General features: G+C 44.2%; 1 protein-coding gene across 1 annotated transcript in view; it reads right to left on the bottom strand.

The window, feature by feature from the left end:
• Nucleotides 1–25967, bottom strand: part of LOC145348621 (uncharacterized) — a 68835-nt gene that overhangs the window by 7059 nt on the left and 35809 nt on the right. The window contains exons 8-10 of the mRNA XM_080196792.1: nt 20023–20590; nt 16819–16978; nt 12177–13603 (exon numbers count right to left, since the gene is read on the bottom strand). Of these exons, the coding sequence (XP_080052918.1) occupies nt 12846–13603; nt 16819–16978; nt 20023–20590 (1486 nt within the window). The 3' untranslated portion in view covers nt 12177–12845. The remainder of the gene's footprint in view (nt 1–12176; nt 13604–16818; nt 16979–20022; nt 20591–25967) is intronic.

Below are 25967 nucleotides of genomic sequence, written 5' to 3'. Positions count from 1 at the left end.
TATTCCCTTATTTTGAGGCCATGCCCCCTAGTTATAATTTCACCCACCCATGGAAACAAGTTCCCTGCTTCTATCTTAGCTATTCTCTTCATAATCTTAGATATTTCCATAAGATCTCCCCTCATTCTTCTGAATTCCAATGAGTATAGCCACAGTGTGCTCAGTCTCTCCTCATAAGCCTATCCTCTCAATTTTGGAATCAATCTAATGAATCTCCTCTGTACCCCCTCCTGTGCCAGTTTATCTCTTCCCAAGTAAGGAGACCAAAACTGTACACAGAATTCTAGATGTGGCCTCACAGGCACCTTATACAGCTGCAACATAACCTCGTGGTTTTTAAACTCCATCCCTCTAGCAATGAAGGACAAAATTCAATTTGCCTTCTTAATTACCTGCTGCAACTGCAAATCAACTCCTTGAGATTCCTGCACAAGGACACCCAAATAATAGTCCATTTTGCTGTTACTCCTGCCTAAATGGATGACCTCATATTTACCAACATTGTACTCCATCTGCCAGACCCTTGCTCACTCACTTAGATTATCTATATCCCTCTGCAGACTTTCAGTCTCCTCTGCACACTTTGCTCTTCCACTCATCTTAGTGTCATCTGCGTCCTCATGTGTGCAGAACAGTTTCTGCTCAACAATTCTGTGTTGTGTGTCATGAAGGCTGCCTTGAAGAAAGTTTACTCAGCTATCAGAAACTGAGTGCCCTTGACTGCTGAAGTATTCCCCGACAGAAGGGGACACTCCTGCCTGGCGATTGTTGAGCGGTGTCTATTCATCCATTGTCGTAGTGTCTGCATGGCCTCGCTAATGTACCATGCCTCAGGACACCTTTGCAGCATATCATGTAGACAATGTACCGTGTGCCTGGTAGATGGTAGATGATCCAGCACATCTTGCAGAGGTTGCTGTGGCAGGGTTGTGTGGTGTCGTGGTCACTGTTCTCTTAAAGGCTGGGTAGTTTGCAGTTTACAATGGTCTTTTTGAAATTGTGTGGTCGTTTGAAGGCAAGCAGTGGAGGTGTGGGGATGGCTTTGGCAAGATGTTTATCTTCGTCGATAAAATGTTGAAGGCTCCAGAGAAGATGTTGTAGCTTTTCCGCTCTGGGGAAGTACTGGACGACGAAGGGTACTCTGCTGTGTCCCTTGTTGTCTTCTGAGGAGATCTGTGTTGTTTTTCGCTATGGCGCTTTGGATCGATAAGTTGAGCACCGTATCCTGTTCTTACAAGGGCATCTTTCAGCGTCTGGAGGTGTCGTGATCCTCCTCATCTGAGCAGGTCCTGTATATATGGAGGGCTTGTCTGTAAGGGATGGCTTCTTTCTGATGGAAGCTGGAGAAGTGGAGGATCGTGAGGTTATCCGTGGCCTTGCAATACAGTGAGGTGCTGAGGTGACCATCCTTGATGGAGATGCGTATGTCAAAGAATGCAACCGATTCTGGAGAGTAGTCCATGGTGAGTCTGATGGTGGGATGGAACTTGTTGATGTCATCATTTAGTTGTTTCTGTGATTGTTCGCCATGAGTCCAAAGGAAGAAAATGTCATCAATGTACCTAGTCTATAGCCTAGGTTGAAGGTCCTGTGCGGTGAAAAAAACTTGTTTGAACCTGTGGATGAAGATGTTGGCATATCGAGGTACGAATTTGGTCCCCATGGATGTTCCATGTGTTTGGATGAAGAACTGGTTGTTGAAGGTGAAGACATTGTGGTCCAGGATGAAGCGAATGAGTTGTACAATTGTGTCTGGAAATTGGCAGTTGTCAGTGTTGAGAACTGAGGTAGTTGCAGCAATACTGTCGTTGTGGGGGATGCAGGTGTAGAGTGTTGAGACATCCATTGTGACGAAGAGTGTTCCTGATTCAACTGCTCCGTGGTGCTGAGTTTCTGGAAGAAGTTCGTAGTACGATAGGTTTCAGGATGCCCTTGACGTAGCCAGACAGGTTCTCACAATGGGTCCCACTGTCTGATACAATGGCTGGATGTGTTGGCCTTCTGTATCTTCAAGAGAGAGTAGAGATCTCCAACGCGAGGAGTATGTGGGATGAGAGCACGGAGGGTGCTCTGAAGGTCTGGATCAAAGGTCTTGATCAGTCTGAGATGATGGGTGTATCCTTTGGTCAGATCTGCAGGTAACTGTCTGTAGTGTTCCTTGTTGTTCAGTTGTCGGTACACTTCTTTGCAGTAATCCGTTCTGTTCAGTTTGATAGTATGACTTCTTCGTCTGCTGCTTTGATGACAATATTGTGGTTGATCTTGAGAGGACAGATGGTATTGCTTTGTGCTTGGGTGACATTCAGGGCTGTCTTGTGAGTGTGGCTGATGAATTGGGCATTAATCCCACACTGCCTAATTTTTCCTTCCTCCAGTCCACAGCAACTGTACTTCCGGTGGAAACATTGACCTGCCAAATTGTTCAGGTCTGAATGGATCTGTGTGCCAAAGCTTTGGAGAGCAGCTCAGAGTTAACTATATAATGAGCACCCTGGATTCACATGTAGATCAGATAAGGCAGTTGTTGCAGGTTCCCTTCCAACGAAACAGAGTGGCTAAAGTAAACATTGATCCTTTAGAGGATTAGAAGGGGACATTACAACTGGAAATGAGAAATGGCTGAGGCATTTTGTGTCAGTCTTCACAGTGGAAGACACAAATAACATGCCAAAAATTGATGACAGGAAGGCTATGGCAGGTGAGAACCCAGAAACTACTATTATCACGAAAGAGGTAGTGTTGGGCAAGTTAATGGGGCTAGAGGTAAACAAGTCTCCTCATCCTGATGGAATACACCCCAGGGCATTAAAAGAGATGGCAGGAGAAATAGCAAATGCACTTGTGATAATTTACCAAATTTCGCTGGACTCTGGTGTAGTTCCTGCAGATTGGAAAATAGCAAACGTGACGCCACTGTTTAAAAAAGGAGGTAGACAAAAGCTGGAAAACTGTAGGCTGGTTAGCTTAACTTCTGTAGTAGGGAAAATGCTTAAATCTATCATCAAGGAAGAAATAGCAAGACACCTGGATGTAAATTGTCCCATTGGTAAGACGCAGCATGGGTTCATGAAAGGAAGGTCATGTTTGAGTAATTTGGTGGAACTCTTTGAGAATATTACATGTGCAGTGGACAATGGGGAACCTGTGGATGAGGGGTATCTGGATTTCCAGAAGGCATTTGACAAGGTGCCACACCAAAGACTGCTACATAAGATAAAGGTGCATGGTGTTACGAGTAATTTATTAGCATGGTTGGAGGATTGGTTAACTAATAGAAATCAAAAAGTGGAGGTAAATGTGTATTTTTCTGGTTGACAATCAGTGACTAATGGTGTGCCCCAGGGATTAGTGTTGGGACTGCAATTGTTTACGATTTGCATAGATGATTTGGAGCTGGGGACCAAGTGTAGTGTGTCAGAATTCGCAGATGACGCTAAGTTGAGTGACAGAGCAAAGTATGCAGAGGGTACTGAAAGTCGGCAAAGGGATATAGATAGTGTAAGTGAGTGAGCAAAAGTCTAGCAAATGGAGTACAATGTTGGTAAATGTGAGGTATCCATTTTGGTAGGAATAACAGCAAAATGGACTATTATTTAAATGATAAAAAATTGCAACATGCTGCTGTGCAGAGGGACTGGGTGTCTCTGTGCAAGAATCACAAGGAATTTATTTGCAGGCGCAGCAGGTAATTAAGAAGGCAAATGGAATTTTGTCCTTTATTGCTAGAGGGATGGAGTTTAAAAACAGCGAGGTTATGTTGCAACTGCCTGTGAGGCCACATCTGGAGTACTGTGTACAATTTTGGTCTCCTTACTTGAGAAAGGATATACTCGCACTGGAGAGGGTACAGAGGAGGTTCATTAGGTTGATTCTGGAATTGAGAGGATTGGCTCATGAGGAGAGACTGAGTATCCTGGGATTATACTGATTGGAATTCAGAAGAATGAGGGGAGATCTTATAGAAACATATGAGATTATGAAGAGAATAAATAAGATAAAGCAGGGAAATTGTTTCCATGGGTGGGTGAATCTAGAACTAGGGAGATGGCCTCAAAATAAAGGGGAGCAGATTTAGGACTGAGTTGAAGGGGAACTTCTTCACACAAAGAGTTACGAATCTGAGGAATTCCCTGCCCAGTGAAACAGTTGAGGCTACCTCATTGAATGTTCTTAAGGCAAGGATAGATGCATTTTTGCACAGTAAATTAATTAAGGGTTCTGATAAGCAGGCGGGTAAACAGAGCTGAGTCCACAAAAAGATCAGCCTTGATCTTATTGAATGGCAGAGCAGGCTCGCGGGGCCAGATGGTCTACTCCTGCTCCTAGTTCTTCTGTTCTTATCAAGGACAAAATTTGGGGTTTTGTTAGGGTCACCTAAAAGTGATTATGCATTTATTTTGATTCTACTTCACAATTCCAAATGTTATTAAATTCTTGTTCCTGTTTTACAGAAGGATTGCATTGTACTACACCAGAGAATACAGAGAGGATAGAGACCTACAGATAAATCCTGACCATCACCCAAGGAACAACTGCATAGCTGTGGGAAGACATGTAGTCCCTTCACAACATTGCTCAACACAGAGAAGGTTGCGTAGTGAAACCATCATCTGGAAATCAGTCTGGGCAGGAGAGCTTTGACACATCATTTGAAATGAAACTAGTTAGTGGTGTGGAACCTTCCACCAGAATCAACCTTTCCTTAGGATCAGCTGTGGGTGATCAGTCAGGGTGAGGCTGGGAGAAAGTGAGTGGACTCCAAGTGTGGTGAGAGCTTCAATCAGTTGTCGAGACTCATGACCCACTGACTCAGTCCTATAGGTGAGAGGCTGTTCAAGTGTGAGCAAGGCTTTACAGGCTCATTTGATTTGACAGTCAAGTTACAACCATTGTCCCACCTGTAACATAAGGGCAACCACATGGAAGAGAAAACATTCAAGTGTGAGGTCTGCGATCATGCCTTCACATTGTCATCTAGCTTATGAAACACCAAAGCCTACAAATTAGGGGATAAGCTGTTGAAGTGTGATGTGTATGAGAAATCATTCTCTCGATCATCACACCTCCATATACACAAACGCATTCAAGCAGGGGAGAAATCATTTACATGTTAGGGATGTGACAAATCATTCACAGTGTCATCAGCTCTCCACAGACACCAGCACATTCACACAGGAGAGAAACCATTCAGATGTGAGATTTGTGAGATGACTTTCACTCAGTCACATGATCTTCTGATGCACCATAGGATCCACACAGGGGAGAAACCTTTTGCATGCGAGGTGTGCGATAAAGCATTCACATGGGTGTCCTCCTTCCGCAGGCACCAATATTTTCACACAGGAGAGAAAGCATTCAAATGTGATGTGTGTGATAAATCATTCTCTTAGTCATCAATGCAAACACATGGAGGAGAAATCATTCATCTGCAAGATGTGCAACAGATCATTCTCAGACCCATGAACCCTTTGTGCACACCAGTGCAATCATACAGCAAAGAAATCATTCCAGTGCAAAGTGTGTGACAAATCATTCACGCAGTTGCTGAACAAGTGCATTCACACTGGGGAGAAACCATTTATGTGCAAGGTGTGTGACAAATCATTCGAGGTTATCATGACTCATGAACCATTGATACCCAGGAATCGTCCGTGAGAAGATTCACACCAGAGAGAAACCATTCTGATGCCAGATATGTGACAAATCATTGTGTGTCATCAACCCTCTGCAGACACCAATTCACGCACACAGGAGAGAGAAATCATTCAGGTGTGAGGTTTGTGAGAAAGCTTTCTCCTATTCCTCCAATCTCCTCATCCACCAGGGGATTCACACAGACAAGAAACCTTTCTTATGCAACGTATGCAGGAAATCATTCTCATGGTCATCTTCTCTCCACAGACATCAACCTACTCACACTGGGGAGAAACTTTGATGTGTGACATTTGTGACAAATCATTCCTGATGTCATCGAACCTCCTGCTCCATCAGAGGAGCCGCACAAGGGAGTACTCTTCAAGTGAGATGCTTGTGATGAAACCTTTGTGACATATTTGACCATCTCACCCACCAGGAATATAAGAGGATTCACATGGAAAAAGCTCTTCAAGTGTGATGCGTGTAGCAAGTTTTTCACACAGTCAGCACATCCCCTGTTCCGCCAGGTCTCTCACACAGGAGAAATTCTATCAGTGTGAATTCAGGAATAAAGCCTTCACATGGTTGTCGGACCTCCTGGAACATCAGTGAACCCATGCGGGATAAAAAACTCTACCAGTGTGACAAGTGTAAGGATTATTTCACCGTTACCTCTCTTGCCAAACGCCAACAACTCCACACAGATTTGGAGTCGGCTCACCTGCTTCCCTTATTCAGAGTTGTCTGTATTGTTTACCCTCCAGTGATCACACAGGGAAGCTGTCCTTCCAAAGCATCGTCTGTCTCAGCAGTCTCCAACCTCTCTCACCGTCAGTTCAATTGTTTCAAGAAGGTAAATTTAACCTTTGGCCAGATCGCTAAACATCACTAGAAGAGGACATCAATATAGACAGAAGCTGTTGCTTATTCACAGATGTCACTGTGTCTCTGGGAGCATTTCCTCAGCCACAGGAAGTAGGTGATTCAGGAGAATGTGTGTCAGGATTTTTCTTGCTCTGGACGTGAGGGAAGGAAATATCTCAGTTTCCACAGCATCAATTATATCCCTTCTTGAAGGTAATTACAATTGTCACATTCCTGAAATCAGGGAAGTTCTTTTTCCTCCCAAATCTATTAGATGAGTTCATGGATTCTTGATGTGAGAAGTCCACCAGCTTTGAAGTTGTCAACTGGAATATCATTGGGGCCTCAAGGCTTTATTGTTTATTTGTTGCAACTCTCCCATCAATGGTGACTCACACGTGGATTCTGCCAGATGCTGGGGGATAGACTGAAGCGTAACAGCTGTCACTGCAGATTAATGGTTGAGTTATTCAAAATGTTCTTTCCAGCTCTAACATATGGCATTGTCATCCTCAAGCACAAAAACACCAACCTGTGAACACGGGAGTTTTGGGCATTTGAACTTGGTCTATTGATGGCCGTGGTGACTTCAACCTCAGAATTTCTCTTGCCAATACATGTTTTTTCGTGTTCCACCACACACAATCTATAGTTGTTGATGACTGCAATATCGTTGTCCACTCTGCAACCATCTCTTGATCTCTTCAATTCTTTGTGTGTTTGCATGATGGAAATGAGCTACATTCTGTGTCAGTAAAGTTGTGTCATTTCTGACCATTGGAATTGGGAGCCAGCCTAAAGCACAGGGATTTTAAAGAAGCTTCTGTCTGCAGTATTCTGAGAGTTTCACTGATGTGTGAATAGTGAGCCAACTCTAGGAGTGGCTATGGGGTAGAATCAGAGAATATTCATTGCTGAAGATGAAAGGGGAAGTGTAATTATCTGGGAGGGGTAGAGGCACATTTATGAAACGTGTTTCAATATTTTCTTTAAACATTTTACCAGGAGTCCTCGGCTGTTCCCATGAGCTTAGGCTTTGATTTGATAGTCCAATCCAGTGCTGTGACTGATAGCTGAATTTGGGATGCGCAGTTCGAGTGCAGTGTAACTAATTTCCCAGGATAAACCAGTACCCTTCAATCAGCTACACTGAAGCTAATTCTAACACTTCCTGCCCAGTGTAATTCCTTCAAATAATTTTTGAAAACAATAGGATAAATTTCTAAATCTTAATTGCATTAACATTTTTTCTGAGTGTTTTTATATCAAACACTACTGTGACAATACTGTGCCTTTAAGAAATGTATGTGTGTCATGTTTCTTGTGAAGGAAATGTTTTAAACTTCAGCTCAGATTATGATGCTGCTTTGTCTGTTCCAGGCAGCCCCGCCTGCTGAGTATGCAGAAGAAGAATTGCTCCTAGTTATTGGGATATTTGTATTAATCTTAGTTAATGCAGTTTTGAGGTTTTTTTTGGGGGGGGTTCCCTGGGGTTTCAAATGACAAGAGCATGTCATTTGCTAATTGGAGGGGCTAGGCTTACAGAGGGAAAAAGCAGACAGTTTCTGTTTGGATTTGCAAGCAGCAGCAGCTCCTCTCTGTAAAGAAAATACGCATCTCTCTGCAGTAGTGTTAAAAGGCCTAAGGACTGGCAACCCAAGTAAACCAATATATTTTTGCTAACTAATTCTGAAGAGTTGTTTAAGGCAATGGGAAATATTGCTTAAATTGGAAATAACAGAGATAGAATGAATTATAATTTATAATGTTTAAGTACTTCAATTGGTAAAAGTTACACTAATTCTTTTAGTTATAGTTAAACTGCATTAAAGTTTATTGTAATTAAAGCTTCCCAGTGGGTCAATAGAATCAGAGCTCGAGTGAAACACCTTATCCTCACACTAATGTGAAAAGTCAAGTGAGGAAAAAGGAAGGACTTGTATCTGATCCCCAACACAGGGGAACGGCTGGCGCTCGTTATGACACAGTCTCCAACTGAGGAATCAGCCCCTTCAGCAAAGGACGGGGGGAAGGAGTTGGAAGAAATCATGTTTCCTTTCCTGTTTTAAAGAAGGATTGCGTTATACTAAGAGAATACAAATAGACGCCGCAGTTAAATCCTAACCATCACCCCAGAAACAACTGTGGGAAGACATCCAGTCTCTTCACAGCATTGCTGAACAGAGAAGGTTGGACAGTGAAACCATCATCTAGAAATTGATCGGGTCACAGAGCTTTGACATATCATCAGATCTGAAACTGGTCAGTGACATGGAACCTTCCATCAGCACCAAATTTCTGAAGGTTCAACTGTGAGTGATCAGTCAGGGTGAGGCTGGGAAGAAGTGTGAATGGACTCCAAATGAGAGCTTCAATCATTCATTGAGCCTCACGAACTACTGACTCATTCCTACAACTGAGAGGCTGTTCAAATGTGAGCTGTGTTGGCGACTCTGCAGGTTCATAAGATTTTCTAAGGCACATTCGTTACAAATACTGTTAGCACAAGAACAGCCACTTGGAAGGGAAATGATTCAGGTGTGATGTTTATTGAGGGGGGGGCGGGGGGCATTCAAGTGTGATGTTTGTGAGAACTCCTCACAATTATTGACCCTTCATCAACACTAGCAAGTTTATACAGACATGCAACCCTTCAGATCTGGGGCCCTCACTTACCTTCAGAGAGAGGAAAGTACTGGACTTGCCTGGGACACTCTTCTGGGAGCGATGGATATAGGGAGCACAAGGCTTGGGGCCCCTTACTTGCCTTTGGGGAGTGGAGAGTATCAGACCTGCGAGGGATGCTGTTCTGGGAGCGGACAATAAAGGGAGTGTGAAGCTTGGGGATTCACTTAGCTTTGGGGAATGGAGGGTACCGGGCCTGATAGAAACAGCTACCAAACAGTGCACTCAGTTTGAAAAATCCGAGAGTGATTTCACAGGAAAGCGGTAAGCTGACTGCTTGGTGAGTCTTTAAATGGCTGAAACTTAAACAATTAAACAAGATAATTAGCAGGTAATTAAGGCGGCAAATGGAATTTTGTTCTTCATTGCTAGAGGAATGGAGTTTAAAAACAGCAAGGTTCTGTTGCAGCCGTATAAGGTGTCAGGGAGGCCATACCTGGAGTACTGTGCATAGTCTTGGTCTCCTTATTTGGAAAGGATATACTGGCACTGGAGGGGTGCAGAAGAAATTCACTACGTTGATTCCAGAATTGAGAGGGTTGGCTTCTGCGGAGAGACTGAGTAGACTAGGGCTACGGTCATTGGAATTCAGAAGAATGAGGGGAGATCTTATGAAGGGAATAAATAAGATAGAAGCAGGGAAGTTGTTTCCACTGGCAGGTGAAACTAGGACTAGGGGGCATGGCCTCAAAATAAGGGGGAGCAGATTTAGGACTGAATTGAGGAGGAACTTCTTCACACAAAGGGTTGTGAATCTGTGGAATTCCCTGCCCAGTGCAGCAGTTGAGGCTACCTCACAATGTTTTTAAGGCAAGGATAGATACATTTTTGAACAGTAAAGGAATTAAGGGTTATGGTGAGTGAGCAGATAAGTGGAGTAAGTCTGTTAAAAGATCAGCCATGATCTTATTGAATGGTGGAGCAAGCTCAAGATGCCAGATGGCCTACTCTTGCTTCTATTCTTATGTTCTTTAAAGTAACAGTTAAGGAATAAAGCTAGAATCATAGAAGGCAGCGTGCTAACCACTGTGCCATCATGCTGCCCCTAACACAAAACAAGATAGCATTAGGAAGATAAAGGAGTCAAGAAAAAATAAATCTTAAGAGCAGAACCAGGTGATTAAAAGACTAAGAAAGACTAGCATACAAGATTACACATCTCCTCAGGAAATCTAAACAGCTATTTGGATGAGTAGCTAGGTAGATACTTACTGCTACTATTGCTTGTAATTATTAAGATATTGTTTTGTGATTCATTGTAAGAAATATATTCTGTAATAACTAGAGTAGAGAAGAAGGATCCTAGATGATTTTCATTCTAGGGCGATGGAGTACACAGGAATGAGTGCAGATGATGCTGGATGAGGTGATGGCTGGGTAGATAGCCTGCCTCAGAACCGGCACTGTATTAAAGTTTAAAAAAAAATTAAACAGTTGCCATCTTAGTAATGATACTGTGTTGTTGACATATTTTATGTTTAATGGGAATGTTTTAAGATTCAGCTTTAAAAAAAACAGGCAATCAGTATTTCTGGAGGGAATACAACTCAATGCTGGGAAAGCAGGATAATTACTCCTTTTAGGCATGTAGTGTTTATTTGGGAGAGAGCCTGTGTGTTTCTGTTTAGAGATGAAAAGGTCCCTTGGGATTTTTTGATTAAAGGAATGGAAGCTGGGATTTTTGATTAAAGGTACAGGGTCATGTGTTGATGTGGTGAATGGGAGGAGCTAAATCTCTACAGGGTTTTTGGGCTGATTTAGTTTCAGTTTAGAGTTCAGTTGCTGGCTAGAAATGCGTAAAGACAGAAGTCTGCTCGCTCTCTGTCCACAGTCTCTCTGACAGCTTCAGGATTTCCTGTACTAATTTATAGCAGGTACGCCTAGGTTTGTTAACTAGTTCAAGTGGCATTTTATTTTATCGGAGGAATGTTGCTTATTTGGAACTAAAATAGTGATAAATTGAAGTTAAGAGTTGTTTATTTTCATGTTTAAAGATTGTTCAACTGTTCAGTTAAACTTCTTCATGTTGTGTTATGAATAAAGCTTGTTTTGATGAAAGATCACCAATCTGTCAGTGAAATTACTGCTGGAGCAAAGCATCCTTTCCTCACATTCATACCAAAATGGAAAAATTGTGGGGTCTAGTTTGGCTTTATACTATACCTTGGGGTCCTGGTTGGGATCTGCACACACTCCCCACATTCCATCCATGCCAACCAAAGCTGCTCCACTAGCCCCCCCCCACCTCCCCAGCTCTTTATACCCTCTGTGTCATCCAATCCTCCCCTGCCCATGATCCACCCGTACTTTCCATATCAACTTATGCATCCAACAAATCCCATGGCTCCTCATACCCTCCACACTAACCTCTGTCCCCTGCCCTTTCTACGTCGTCGTCTATAACCTCAATGACAACTTTGTGATAACTTAAAACCAACCCATGCCCTCCACCCATACCAGCTCACCCAGTATCCACAATGGGCAGATCTCAGGACTCATGCCAAGGTTAACTAAAATGAAGTTCCAAATGTCTGTTGCAGACTTTATTTTTTAAACCATTAATTTATTTTAAAAAACACTCACATTCTTTATTACAAAGTTATCATTCAATTGCATACTTCTGTCTTTAAAAAAAAGAAATTCATAGTCCCACTTTAAGTGTCCATAACCCACTTGGATCTGTGAATCAAAATATGGTAGGACACCCTACTGTGCTAATGAATGGTTGTGAACTGTAATATGCAACATTAATCCAGTCAATCACTGAGGCTTATGTCAACAGACAGAATGAAAGGCAATAATTTTTAACACTGCAGCTTCTTCAGAGTTAAAGGTTTAAATGCCTGGATGGCTTGACAGCTTTCCTTAACAGTTCATCTTGACATTTCTGCCAAATGTTTTTGACATTTCTTTGAACTCAGTTCTAATCAGTTTATGTACTTTCCATGCATATTCATTTCTACTTTCAATAACCTTACCAGGCAACTTACCTCCCACAAAAGGTGTCTTGGGGATCATAATCCTCTACAAAAGTGGCACAGTGGTTAGCACTGCTGTCTTACAGTGCCAGCACCCAAGTTCGATTCCTGCTTGAGCCCTGTCTGTGCAAAGTCTGTACGTTGTCTCAGTATTTGTGTGGGTTTCCTCCCATAGTCGGAAAGACATGCTGGGTTAGGTGCATTGGCCATGCTAAATTCTCCCTCAGTGTTCCCAAACAGGTGCTCGAGTGTGGCGACTTGGGGATTTTCACAGTAACTTCATTGCAGTTTTAACGTAAGCCTACTTGTGACACTACTAAACAAACTTTTTGAAACTTTCTTTCGAAAGAAGTCCACACAGTTCTGATCTGATCCTACTGGGTCCAATCTATACAAGTTGAGTTTAAGACACTTCACACTCAAAACTACATGAGGGGAGGGCAGCTGCTGATTTTTATCAACAGTGACCTCTGAAATGTGCAAATCCTGATCTGGCCCATTCCTGATTTCACGAAAATGGAAGATGCTGTGATGTGGGCGGGTGGGTGGTGTGTGTGAGGGCTCATCTGCCATTGTCCTCACAATAGACAGGCTCTCTGTCAATGCAAAAATCCATGTGGAAAAATATCCCTCAGGAGGGAGAGATAATGGAGTGAAGGAGATAGTGTTGGAGGGAGAAACCTAATCTCTTCTGTGTCTCTCCCATTCCTGTGATGTTATCTCTCCCGAGTCAGAGGCATGTCCAGTGGTAGATGTCTCTGCACTGTCCTGCTGCTGGCCAGAAGGTGCAGGTGCTACAATCTGAGACAGAATCTGTCTCATTTCATTCAACATTTCATTGCTTCTTTGCAGAAGATGACAAAGGAACTCATTCTGATGCTGAAGAATCTCATTGTTTCTTTGTAGATGATGCTGAAGAATTTCATTGTTTCTTTGCAGATTCTGGTTAACATCCGTCTTAAATTCAGTCAAAGTTTGCTGAAGCATGTTAGAAGTGGCCTGATAATTCTCCATACTTTGAACCTGATCTTGATTTAAGCATGCAAGAGGTTTCAGATCATTTTCATTTACTTCACCAGCAGCACGGGTCTGATGCTGTCCATGTGCTCGTGGAGATGGCAGAGCTTCTGCTCCCAAAGTTGCAGGTTCCTCAAGTCTGGAAAGTTCTGAGTACCCTCCCTTCACCACAGCAGCCAGAGCATCACAGGCCTCCTCCTCCACACAAGCCACAATATTTAACTTTAACTCATCAATATCATCCCTCAAATCAGACATCTCACCCTCCTGACAATCCTCTCCCTCCTCCACTGCAGCTGCCATGCCATATTGCTGTAAGATATTCACCTCCGTCCCTTCCTCATCAGTCCTTTCAGGAGTCCTGGACGTTGCTGCCAACTCTTCTCCATTATTATCTGATGTGTCGATGGACACCTGTGTATCTATCAGAGGAAGAAAAATCACAATTATTAAATTTTGTTACATAAATTAACTTTTCTCCTGATGGGTTTTTCAGTAACATGAAACGCTTCAATGAGGCAATTGATGCAACTGAAAAAAAGTGGATGTGCCTAATTGGCAGAACTGATTGCTCATATTATGGTTATGGTCTTACTAGAGAGATTTGCAACATACAATTGAAATTCAAATCAGAACAATATAGAAAGTTAAGCAAATTGCAACTTACTGGATTAGTGGGAAACCTGAGCTGCTCATGTACACACAGCTGGGCAAGAATTGATGAGAGGGCCACAACTCGGATAGCATCCACCCCAACAGCAATCATAGCGGATGATCGATAGGAAGATAATGGGAATGGCGGGGGGTGGGGGGGGGGGGGGGGGTGCTTGGGGTGAATCTTCTTATGGGTCCAGAGACCCATGAAGTCGGCCTCTTGCACACTTGCCTGTTAGCAGTCCATGCAGTGGACTCTGCACTGATAACTTCCCAACAAGAGAAAAAGTGCAGTGAGGGCGGAAAGAAACTCTTAGAACTGGAATCTCAATTTGCCACTGGGCAAGTGTGCTGCCTAGTCTTGTGGAAAAGGTGCCCATGGTCTTGTGCTACTCCCAACCCCCATCCCCCAATTCCCCCCCATATTCTTTTCTAAATTCACCAGTTTTTTTAGGTTGTATTTTTCTTGTTTAAGGTTATGCGCTTTTTGGTTAACTCATTGCTATCCATATTCATTTTGGAAGGGAGAACAAAAGAATAGAGTATTATTCAAATGGAGAAAAACTGCAGAAAACTGAAACAAAGAGACTTGGGATAGTTATGCTTGAAGCACAAAAAGCTAGCACACAGGTGATCAGGAAGGCTAGTAAAATGTTAGTCCTTATTTCAACAAGGTTGGAATATATGAAACAACATGGCAATCCATGGTAGAATGTGGTCTGGATGTAAATCTAGTTTAAAAAGTTTAAAGATTATAGCAAAGAATGATCATGAAAGTGATGGTGTCAGATGAGATGGATATGTTGTCTGGTGTATTGCAGAGATTTGCACTTGATTGTTATATGACTAGAATGTAGTAAGCGATTGAGGTGGTAGAGATCAGTGACCAGCTCCTGGCTGAGGTGGCAGGAGAAGTATTCTCTGAAGACCCTAGATTGATATGCCCTTCAATTAAGAGTCCTCCTCCTCACTCTACAAACAGCTTCCCTTCTTTGTTGCCTGTGTCCCAGGTCCCTGCCATGCTGCAGCCAAATAAGAATTGCAATAAAGCCCCTGTTGGATGAACAGGATTTCTGCTGATTGGTCTTCAACGAGCTCTGCATCCTTCGCAGAAGTCCAGTAATATTTCCTTCCGACTCCAACCTCTTATCAGAACTCCTCCACAAGACCATTGGATGTAAGAACAGGAGTAGAGCATTCATCTTCTTGAGCCTGTTCTGCCATTCAATAGAATCACGGTTGATCTAACGTTCCTTACGTCCACCTTCCTGCACTTTCCCTGTAACATCTGATTTCCTTACTGAACAAGAATGTATCCATCTCAGTCTTAAATATACACAAGGACTCTGCCCCCCCAACAGCCCTCTGTCGAAAGAAGTTCTAAACACTCTGAACTCTCATCTTAGTCTTACATTGGAGCTGCTTTATTCTGAGACTGTGCCCTCTGCTCCCAGAATCTCCCATGAGGCAAAACATCCTCTCAGCAGTTACCCTGTCAAGCCCCTTAAGAATCCTATGCTTTTCAGCGAGATCACCTCTCATTCTTCTAAATACCAATGAACATAATCTCAATTTGTTTAACCTTTCCTAATAAAATAACCCCTTTGTGGATCATCTTAGTGAACCTTCTTTGCACTGTCTCCAATGAAATAATACCATTCCTTACATAAGGGGATCAAAACTGCTCACAGTACTCCAGATGTGATTTCCCTAATCTTTTACTCCAACCCCCTTGAAATATGGGCCAACATTCCATTAGCCTACCTGATTACCTCCTGTACCTGTGTGTTAGCTTTCTGTGTTATGTGCATAAGTATCCTCAAGTTCCTTCATGCTTTCTGCAGTTTTTCTCCATTTAAACAATACTTTGTTCTTTTGTTCTCCCTTCCAAAGTAGACAACTTCACATTTTCCCACAATAATCTCCACTTCCCAACTTTTTGTCCGTTTACTGAACATATCAATATCTCTTTGTAAACTGTTTGTAGCCCTCTTGCCTTTTCATCTACTTTTGTGTCATCTGCAAATTTGACTACAGTACATTTGCTTCCTTCCTCCGAGTCATTAATATATTATAAACAGTTGCAGCCCCAGCATGGATCCTTGTGGAACCCCACCGGTCGCCAACCTGAAAAATAACCCTTTATCCCCACTCATGGTTTCCTGCCCATTAGCCAATTCTCTATCCGTGCCAATATCCTATCTCCAACACCGTAGCCTACTATCTTATGACTTCACCTTTTCCTTCTGGAAATCCATATATAACACATCGACTGGTTCCTCTCTATTCAGGCTCACCGAGATTTTCTCGAATAACTAATAAATTAGTCAGACACTATTTCCCTTTCATGAAACCATGCTGACTCTGCTGGATTAGATTTTCCAAATGTGCTGCTATAACTTCCTGAATAATTGATTCCAACATTTTTCCAACAACAGATGTTAAGCCTATATGCTTTTTGCCTCCCTCCTCTTTTGAATAGGTGTAACATTGGTAGTTTTCCAATCCTGTACTACAAAATTGGAGGAGTTCACAAGGAAGTTAAACACAGCTGTTTCCAACCCAAGTTTCTCACTCTGAACCTGAATATTAAATTCTATCACATTGTGATCACTACTTCCTTGGGTATCTTTTACCATGAGGTCACTGAATAAACCTGCTTCATTACCCATTTCTTGGTTGGCTTCATGGCATATTACTGCAGGAAACTATCCCGAACGCATTCTATAAATTCAACGTCACAGCTACTCTTAACGCCAACAACAGTGGAAAGTAAGAGCACGTCACCTGAAATGTGCTAATGCTTTTATACTCCCTCCACACTGCTCCCCGACACCCACCACCCACCCCCGAGGTCCCAGTCCCAGGTTTTATTCTGTATCTTTCTCAGGGTCCTGCAGTGTGCACTGTTTAAAACCCACAGCAGACCACAGCACAACAGATATTTTGCAGTATGGTTCAAACACTCAGCTGCTGCCATCACCTTCACTCATCCCTGAATCTGATCCGCCGCCATTGGTTATTGTGGGGTTAGAGAGGCCAAACAGCTTCCTCGTGAACTCCTCCAATTTTGTCAGCTCCCTGCTGTACAGAACCTGCCCTCCAGTCAACGAGCGCTCCTTTATGTTAGGGACCAGTTTTACCTAAAGGAAGAAATTAAAATAAATCATGGTCCAGACTTTGCTGTGCTGTCATGTGACACATTTTCCGAGTGCTGGGGACAGCTTTCAGCCTGCACCCAGGTGACTTCTGATTAAAGATCAATCTTATGACAAAGTCAGAGTCACCTCCAAAACAACCACACTTTAAAAAAGCTCACAAAATTAGTTTTAAAAATGTGTTCTCTATTCTCAATTCAAAAACCTTTTAAAACTTCAAAATTTAACATATATGTTACATTCAAATAATGCCCTCTTGTACACCAAAGAAAGTTGTGCACAAGCAGGAGCTTATTTACGTATTAATGTCTTCTTTTGGTGATCTGGTTAAAGATTAAATTGATCTTCTTCAAATGAGTGGACTGATGGTGGGAGAGGTTGGAGACACTGGAGGGTAAACAACACTGTCAACTCTCAGTGTAACGGAAGCAGGTGAGCTGCAGTTTGAATGCGCTGGTGTCTATGGAGGTCTGATGACCATGAGAATGATTTGTCACATACCCTACACAAGGTGTGGCACAGCGGTAGCATTGCTTCCTCACATCCTCGGCACACTAACAGCAAGTGCCACTTTGTTTTGAGGTTCTACCTGTCCCCAGTGTTGCGAAGGATGGGTCTGGCCACACTGCCGCGGAACGCTCTGAGTAGTTGGACTGTCCCGCAGCACCTGTCCTTCGTGGAGGAATTTTTCCGGAAACACTCCTTTGACCATGGCTGAGACGTCGGCTGAGGGGGGATCTAATAGAGGTTTATAAGATTATGAAGGGGATAGATAGAGTAAATGGTGGTAAGCTTTTTCCGCTATTAGAAATGGATAGAACGAGGGGTCATGGGCTTAGGGTGAGGGGGGCTAGGTATAAGACAAATATTAGAGGGCAGTTTTTCACGCAAAGGGTAGTGGGGGTGTGGAATGCACTGCCGAGTAAGGTGGTGGAAGCAGGCACGCTAGGGTTGTTTAAGAGTCACTTAGACAGCCACATGAGCAGTCTACATATAGGGGGATATAGCAGGCCTTACTAAACATTGTAGGCTTGGGATTCCGTTTTTGCCTCAGGGCTGTTACAGTCTTTGCCTGTTTAATAATGAATTTTTTGTCTCCACAGGCATTTAAGTCCACCTTGTTCACCAGCAAGGGGCATGCATGCGGCAGGTTGTAGTGGGCTGCTCTTGGATGTTGCTTCGGGAGTTGCCTATTGCTTCATGTCGTTAGTGTGCTTAAACTGGACCATCTCGAGGGCAACATGACAGCTCAGAGACTATCTCTGTTGCTGTGCGGACACATGGATTTGGGCCTGTGTCTGTGGGAGTTTGCGCGTTCTCCCCGTGGTTGCGTGGGTTTCCTCCGGGTGCTCCGGTTTCCTCCCACATCCCAAAGATACGCTTTTAGGCTGATTGATTGGGTAACAAATTGTCCCTATATTGGACCTCCCTGATCCTCGCACATTAGGCGTAGACTAAAATCATGAATAGGTCACTGAGACAATAGGACGGCGGCGCGGGCTCGTTGGGCCGAAGGGCCTGTTTCCCGTGCTGCGTTGTTCTTTGTTCGTACCACACGGCGATTAAGCAGTGGTCAGCGCGTGACGTCCTTGGGGCCCTGAGAGAAAAGGAGACGGCGGATCCTGTCGGAAGGTTCCCTGAGCAGACTGTCAGTGTCATCTGGCAGAACGCCTCATCACCAGAACTGACAAACAAGCACCAAGATCTGGCTTGGCTGGTGGTGAGAAGGGCACTCCCCGTCAGATCCTTTATGCACGCTCGAGGTCTCAACATCACCGCACGCTGCCCTCGAAGCGGCTGCGGGGCTGATGAGACGGTCGCTCACCTCCTTGTGGAATGTGCCTTTGCAAAGAAGGTCTGGAGTGAGATGCAGTGGTATTTGTCGAGGTTCGTCCCCAACAGCTCGGTGACGCAGGACTCTGTGCTCTACGGGCTGTTTCCGAGACAAATATCAACTGCTGCTGGAAGGTCATCAACTCGGTGAAGGATGCACTTTGGTCCGCCCGAAACTTGCTGACCTTCCAGCTGAAAGAACTGTCCTCGACCGAGTGTTGCACACTGGCACATTCCGAGGTCCAGGACTACGTGCTGAGGGACGTGCTGAAGCTTGGGGCAGCTGCCGCAAAGGCACAGTGGGGAAAGGCCACACTGTAAGGCCTTTTAACAGAGGCAGACCGAGGGCCCGGGAACTGCAGAACACCCTCGACCTGCGGAGCTGTGTGCCAATCTGAGCACTAACGGCACACAGTAATTTTATTGAGGCATGTACAAAGTTTTAGGTATTGAAATGTAATCATTGTAATCAGCATTGCTTCCTCACAGCTTGGGTTACTGTCTGTGTGGAACCTGTACATTCTCCCAGTGTCGGTGGGTTTCCTCCGGGTGCTCCGGTTTCCTTCCCCCCGTCCGAAAGAAGTGTGGGTTAGGTGAATTGGCCATCTAAGTTCTACCTCAGTGTAGCTTAACAGGTGCCAGAGTGTGGTGACTAGGGGATTTTCACAGTGATTTCATTGCAGTTTTAATGTAAACCTACTTGTAACACTAACAAATAAACTTAGAAACTTAAATTTACTGATTTCTCACCAGCATAGAGGGCTGATTAATCTGAGAATGATTTGTTATATACCAAACTTGTGAATGATTTGTCTTTTGCAAAAGGGAAGGTGATTCAGGGAGGTGTTACATATCATACATGTAAATATGTCAGTGTATGCAATAAGCTAAAATTTAAAGTTTATTTATTTATTTGTCGCATGTAGGGCTTACATTAACACCACATGAAGTTACTGAAATTCCCCTAGTTACCACACTCCACTGCCTGTTCGGGTCAATGCACCTAGCCAGCATGTCTTTCAGAAAACTGGAGCACCCATAGGAAACCTGTGCAAACACGGGGAGAATGTGCAAACTCCACAGTGGAGTGACCCAAGCTAGGAATCGAACCGGGTCCCTGGTGCTGTAAGACAGCAGTGCTATCCACTGTGCCACCACGTCGCCCCTAATGAGTCCAAGATAAATTTGTCACATACCTTGCATGGGAAGGGTTTCTCCTCTGTGTGAATGTGCTGGTGTTTACGGAGGTGCGATGACCGTGAGAATGATTTGTCACACACCTTGCATGTGAAGGGTTTCTCTCCTGTGTGAGTGCGTCGGTGTCTGTGGAGGTGCGATAACTGCGAGAATGATTTGTCACACACATCACATGGGAAGGGTTTCTCTCCTGTGTGAGTACGTCGGTGACTGTGGAGACTCGATGACTGCGAGAATGATTTGTCACAAAATTCGCATGTGAATGGTTTCTCCCCTGTGTGAATCCGTCGATGTCTCCCAAGGTCTGATGAGCCCAAGAACGATTTGTCACATATATCACACTTAAATGGTTTCTCTCCTCTATGAGTCCTCTGGTGCAATAAAAGTTGGCAGGAAAGAGCGAAAGCCTTCTCGCAAACATCACACCTGAAAGGCTTCTCCCCTGTGTGAATCATCTGGTGCCTCAGAAGTGTTGTAGACGTCACAAAACCTTTATCACAAACATGACACTTGAATCGTTTCCCTTCCATGAGACTGTTATACCAACAATGGGTGTAACAAATGCAACTTAGAAGATCTTATGAGCCTTGGAATCCTTCTCACACTGCAACAATCTCTCTCCGATCAGCATGAGTCAACAATTCATGAAGCTTGATGAATGATTGAAGCTCTCACCACAATTGGAGCTCATTCACACTTCTTCCCAGCCTCATCTTGACTGATCACCCACAACGAACCTTCAGAAAGCTTGACTTGATGGAAGGTTCCACCACTGACCAGTTTCAGATCTGATGATATGTCAAAGCTTTCCTGACGTGGCCAATTTCCAGATGATGATTTCACTGCCCAATCTTCTCTGTATTGAGCAATACTGTGAAGGGACTGGATGTCTTCCCACAGTTGTACAGTTGTTTCTTGGGTGATGGCCGGGATCTGCCTCTCTATATTCTCTGGTATAGTACGATGCAATCCTTCTGTAAAACAGGAAATGGAAACATAAGTGCCTGTAACTCCCTGTCCTCCTCTGATGAAGGAGCTGACTCCTCAGTCACTGTTTGAGTGAGTGCCTGTCTGTTATTCCCCTGGGAATCAGGTACATGTTATTTTCCTCACTTGACTGTCACACACCCTCTTCCATCTAGACCTCCAGGCACAGAGGACAATGGAAATGATAACATAAGAAATAGGAGCAGGAGTAGGCCATCTAGCCCCTTGAGCCTGCCCCGCCATTCAATAAGATCATGGCTGATCTGAAGTGGCTCAGTTCCACTTTCCCGCTTTCTCCCCATAACCCTTAATCCCCTTGCCTACCAAAAACCTATCTACCCGTGTCTTAAATATATTTAGTGAGGTAGCCTCCACCACTTCAACGGGCAGAGAATTCCAAAGATTCACCACCCTTTGAGTGAAGAAGTTCCTCCTCAACTCCGTTCTAAACTGCATCCCCCTTATCTTGAGGCTGTGTCCTCTAGTCCTGCTGTCCTTTCTGAGCAGGAAGAACCTCTCAACCTCTACCCTATCCATCCCCTTCATCATCTTGCACGTCTCAATAAGATCCCCCCTCATCCTTCTAAACTCCAACGAGTACAAGCCCAATCTATTCAGCCTCTCTTCATAGTTCAACCCCCTCAACTCCGGTATCAGCCTAGTGAACCTCCTCTGCACACCCTCCAAAGCCAAAATATCCTTGCGCAAGTGCGGCGACCAAAACTGCACACAGTACTCCAGCTGCGGCCTCACCAGAGCCCTGTACAGTTGCAGCAAGACCTCCCTACTTTTATATTCAATCCCCCTCGCTATGAAGGCCAGCATCCCATTTGCCTTCCTGATCACCTGCTGCACCTGTAGGCTGGGTTTTTCGACTCATGCACAAGGACCCCCAGGTCCCTCTGCACCGTAGCATGCTGCAGCTTTTCGCCCTGTAAATAGTAATCCCTCCTACTATTATTCCTGCCAAAGTGGATAACCTCACACTTGCCAACATTGTATTCCATCTGCCAGGTCCTCACCCACTCGCTTAGCCTATCTAGATCCCTCTGCAGACTTTCTACACCCTCTATACAATTTGCTTTTCCACTCATCTTTGTGTCATCAGCAAATTTTGGCACCCTACACTCAGCTCCCTCCTCCAGATCTTCTATATAAATGGTAAATAGCTGAGGCCCCAGCACCGATCCCTGGGGCACTCCACTAGTCACCAACCGCCAATCCGAATAGCACCCATTGACACCTACTCTCTGCCTCCTATTAGACAGCCAATCCTCTATCCACGCTAACACCTTACTCCCAACTCCATGCCCCCTAATCTTCTGTAACAACCTTTTATGCGGCACCTTATCAAATGCCTTCTGAAAATCGAGAAACACCACATCCACCGGTTCCCCTCCGTCCACCACACTCGTCACCTCCTCATAGAATTCCAATAAATTCATCAGACACGACTTCCCCTTGACGAATCCGTGCTGCGTCTGCTCTATCAAACAATTCTTTTCAAGGTGCCTCGCTATTTCTTCTTTGATGACGGATTCAAGCATTTTTCCTACAACAGACGTTAAACTAACCGGCCTATAATTCCCTGCCTTCTGCCTGCTACCCTTTTTAAACAGCGGCATAACATTAGCCGTTTTCCAATCTTCCGGCACTTCCCCAGAATCCAGCGAGGTTTGGAAAATAATCACTAAGGCATCCACTATCACATCTGCCATTTCCTTCAGAACCCTGGGATGCATTCCATCCGGTCCTGGGGACTTGTCCACCATCAGTCCCGCTAGTCTATCGAGCACTACCTCTCTAGTGACAGTGATCGCATTCAGGCCCTCAACTCCTACCATCCTTCTATCTTTAATACCCGGCAAACTATTCGCGTCCTCCTCTGTGAAGACTGAGGCAAAAAACTTATTTAAGGCCTCAGCCATTTCCTCATCCCCCACTACTAAATCTCCCCTCTCATCCTCTAAGGGTCCAACATTCACTCTAGCCAGCCTCCTCCTCTTTATATATTTATAAAAACTCTTACTATCCCTTTTTACATTTAGTGCTAGTTTAGCTTCATAGTCTATCCTTCCTTTCTTTATCAACTTCTTTGTCATTCTTTGTTGATTTTTAAACCTCTCCCAATCCTCTACTCGCCCACTACTTTTAGCCACTCTAAACACATCAGCTTTTAATTTAATACTCTCCTTTATTTCCTTTGTTAACCACGGCTGATTATCCCTTCTCCTACGATCCTTCTTTACCATTGGAATAAATTTCTGCTGCGCACCAAGAAAGATCTCCTTAAAGATCCTCCACCGTTCCTCAGCAGTCCTACCAACCAATCTGCACCCCCAATCTACATTTGCCAATTCCTCTCTCATCCTGTCGTACTCCCCTCTGTTCAAACATAGGACACAGGTCCGGAACCCTACTTTCTCATCCTCCACCTGCATCAAAAACTCAACCATACAATGATCGCTCTTCCCAAGAGGATCCCTCACAAGGTCCCTAACTCTACCTGCCTCATTACATAACACCAGATTTAAGATAGCTCGCTCCCTCATCGGCTCCAGCACACATTGTTCAAGGAAACTATCCTGGCAACATTCCAAGAACTCTTCCTCAAGCCAACTGTGTCCAACATGGGTCAACCAATCAATATGTAGACTGAAATCCCCCATAATTATCGCCGTTCCATTTCTGCATGCATCATTTATTTGGGTGTTTATAGCCCACCCCACCTCCAGGTCATTATTTGGGGGCCTATAGACCACACCCACCAGCATCTTCCTCCCATTGCTGTTCCTTATCTCCACCCACAACGATTCCACGTTCTGCTCTTTGGCGCCAATATCTTCCCTTACTACCACCCTGATACTATCCCTAACCAGCAGAGCTACCCCTCCCCCTTTTTCCTCCCTTCTATCCTTCCTAAACACTTGATACCCCTGGACATTCAGCTCCCAGTCCCTGTCACCCTGCAACCACGTTTCCGTAATGGCCACCAGATCATATCCATTTGTGTTGATCTACGCCACCAGTTCATTCACTTTGTTCCGAATGCTTCGTGCATTCAGATAAAGTGTCTTTATCCCAGCCTTTATCTTGACCCTATTTGAAGGAACGCTACCAACCTTTCTCATGCCCCCTACTCCCTTTATTATTGGGACATCCTTGACCTCTTCCTGTACCTGTACCCTCTCTTTTACTGTAGACACTGTAATTTCGTCTACCCTTGCACCCTCCCCCCCACAATTAGTTTAAAGCCCTATCTACAGTCCTAGTTATACGATTTGCCAGGACTCTGGTCCCAGCACGGTTCAGACCAACACCATCCCATCTAAACAGGTCCCACCTGCCCCAATACTGGTGCCATTGCCCAATAAATTCAAACCCATTCCTCCCACACCAATCCCTGAGCCACACATTCATCTCTTTAATCCTAACTACCCTACGCCCATCTGCACGCAGTTCAGATAGTAATCCAGAGATAACCACCTTGTTGGTTCTGCTTTTTAATTCCATTCCCAGCTTTTCATACTCCCTCTCCAGTTCCTTAGTCTCCAATTTGCCTATGTCGTTGGCACCCATATGTACCACAACGACTGGATTCTCACCCTCCCACTCCAGGTTCCTCTGCAGCCCAGATGAGACATAAGATAGTCAGGTGAAGTGTAAAATGGGCTATCAATTCACAATGAGCTTGTGTTGTACTGGCAAAGCTCAATTAAACCCTTTGAGTATGTGTTTAACATGGGGAAATGTTAATTCAATGGAATTTTGAAAAATTTCCACTTTTTCCCCAAATTATTTGAAGAAGACCCACTGGGCAGGAAGCGCCAGAAGCTAAGGAAAATATTGCTTCAGTGTAGCCAATGAGAAGACTCTATTTATCCTGGGAAATTAGATACAAAATACTCGCTCAGATGGCACATCCCAAATTCAGCTCTCATACACAGCACTAGGGGAAACTATCAAACCCAAACCCAGGCTTTTGGGAAAGGGCGAGACCTTAAAGTAAAATCTTTAAAGAAGGCATTAAAAGAATTTCAATAAATGTGCTAATTACACCTCACCTCATATTCAGTAATGACCCATCAACAAAACTCAGCCTGTAAATCAGAAGGGAAATGCTTCCAATAAACACACTCAATATCCAACACACAGCTCCAATCAAACAGCTCAGCACAAAGCACCGAGTAAACAGGTCTCTCAGCTGGATCTTCTCACACAGCATAAGGGGCATTTCCACACCTGATTCCCCACAGGATAGTCAGACTGCCTGAACATTAGTGTGGATATGATGCAATGTAATTATTATAAATTCTGCTCCTTCACTCACCATCTCCTGACTCGGTTTTCAGTCCCTACAGGAAGTGAAGCAGCTGTGAAAGAGGAAGAGGAGAGAATGGGCAGAGTGGGTGGGCTCTCTGATTGACGTCTCTCACAGCCAATCACAATATTTCTGGAGTAACAGGAGTTTCCTGAAGTTTGGGAAACTGACCAGGGAAACGGAGGCGACTTTGAGCAGCAGATCAGGTGGAGATTTAAACTTGTCATTGTCCCATCGGAATAAAACCTCACTTATTGCAGCTGCTGTCTCAGTTCCCCGGTAAATGTTTGAGAGATGTGGGAATAATGTTCTTCATCTTCTGTTGCTTTCGAAGTGACAACATCAGTGTGGGATCTGTAGCCTCGGATGTGTTTGACAGCAGATCAGAAGAGGAAAGTAGTGATGACGATCAGCATATGGACAGGCGAGTGGGACACGACAGTGAAGGACACAAGAGAGGGGAAAGTGACCCAGTCACTGGGAAGTGTCTCTATTCCTGGGAGAATGACTTGTTGACTCAGGGAGTGTGCTGGGTCTCATAGTGTGAGTAGGTGCTCCATGCTTTTTGATATGTTATAGCCCTAACCTGCCCAGGGTCATCTGCTCTGGAGGTTCAGCTTCCTTCAATTCCAATTT

Source organism: Carcharhinus amblyrhynchos, chromosome 9 (genome assembly GCF_965287045.1).
Source record: "Carcharhinus amblyrhynchos chromosome 9, sCarAmb.v2.hapA, whole genome shotgun sequence".
NCBI lineage: Eukaryota > Metazoa > Chordata > Chondrichthyes > Carcharhiniformes > Carcharhinidae > Carcharhinus > Carcharhinus amblyrhynchos.
This window is presented reverse-complemented; position numbering and strand designations above follow the sequence as displayed.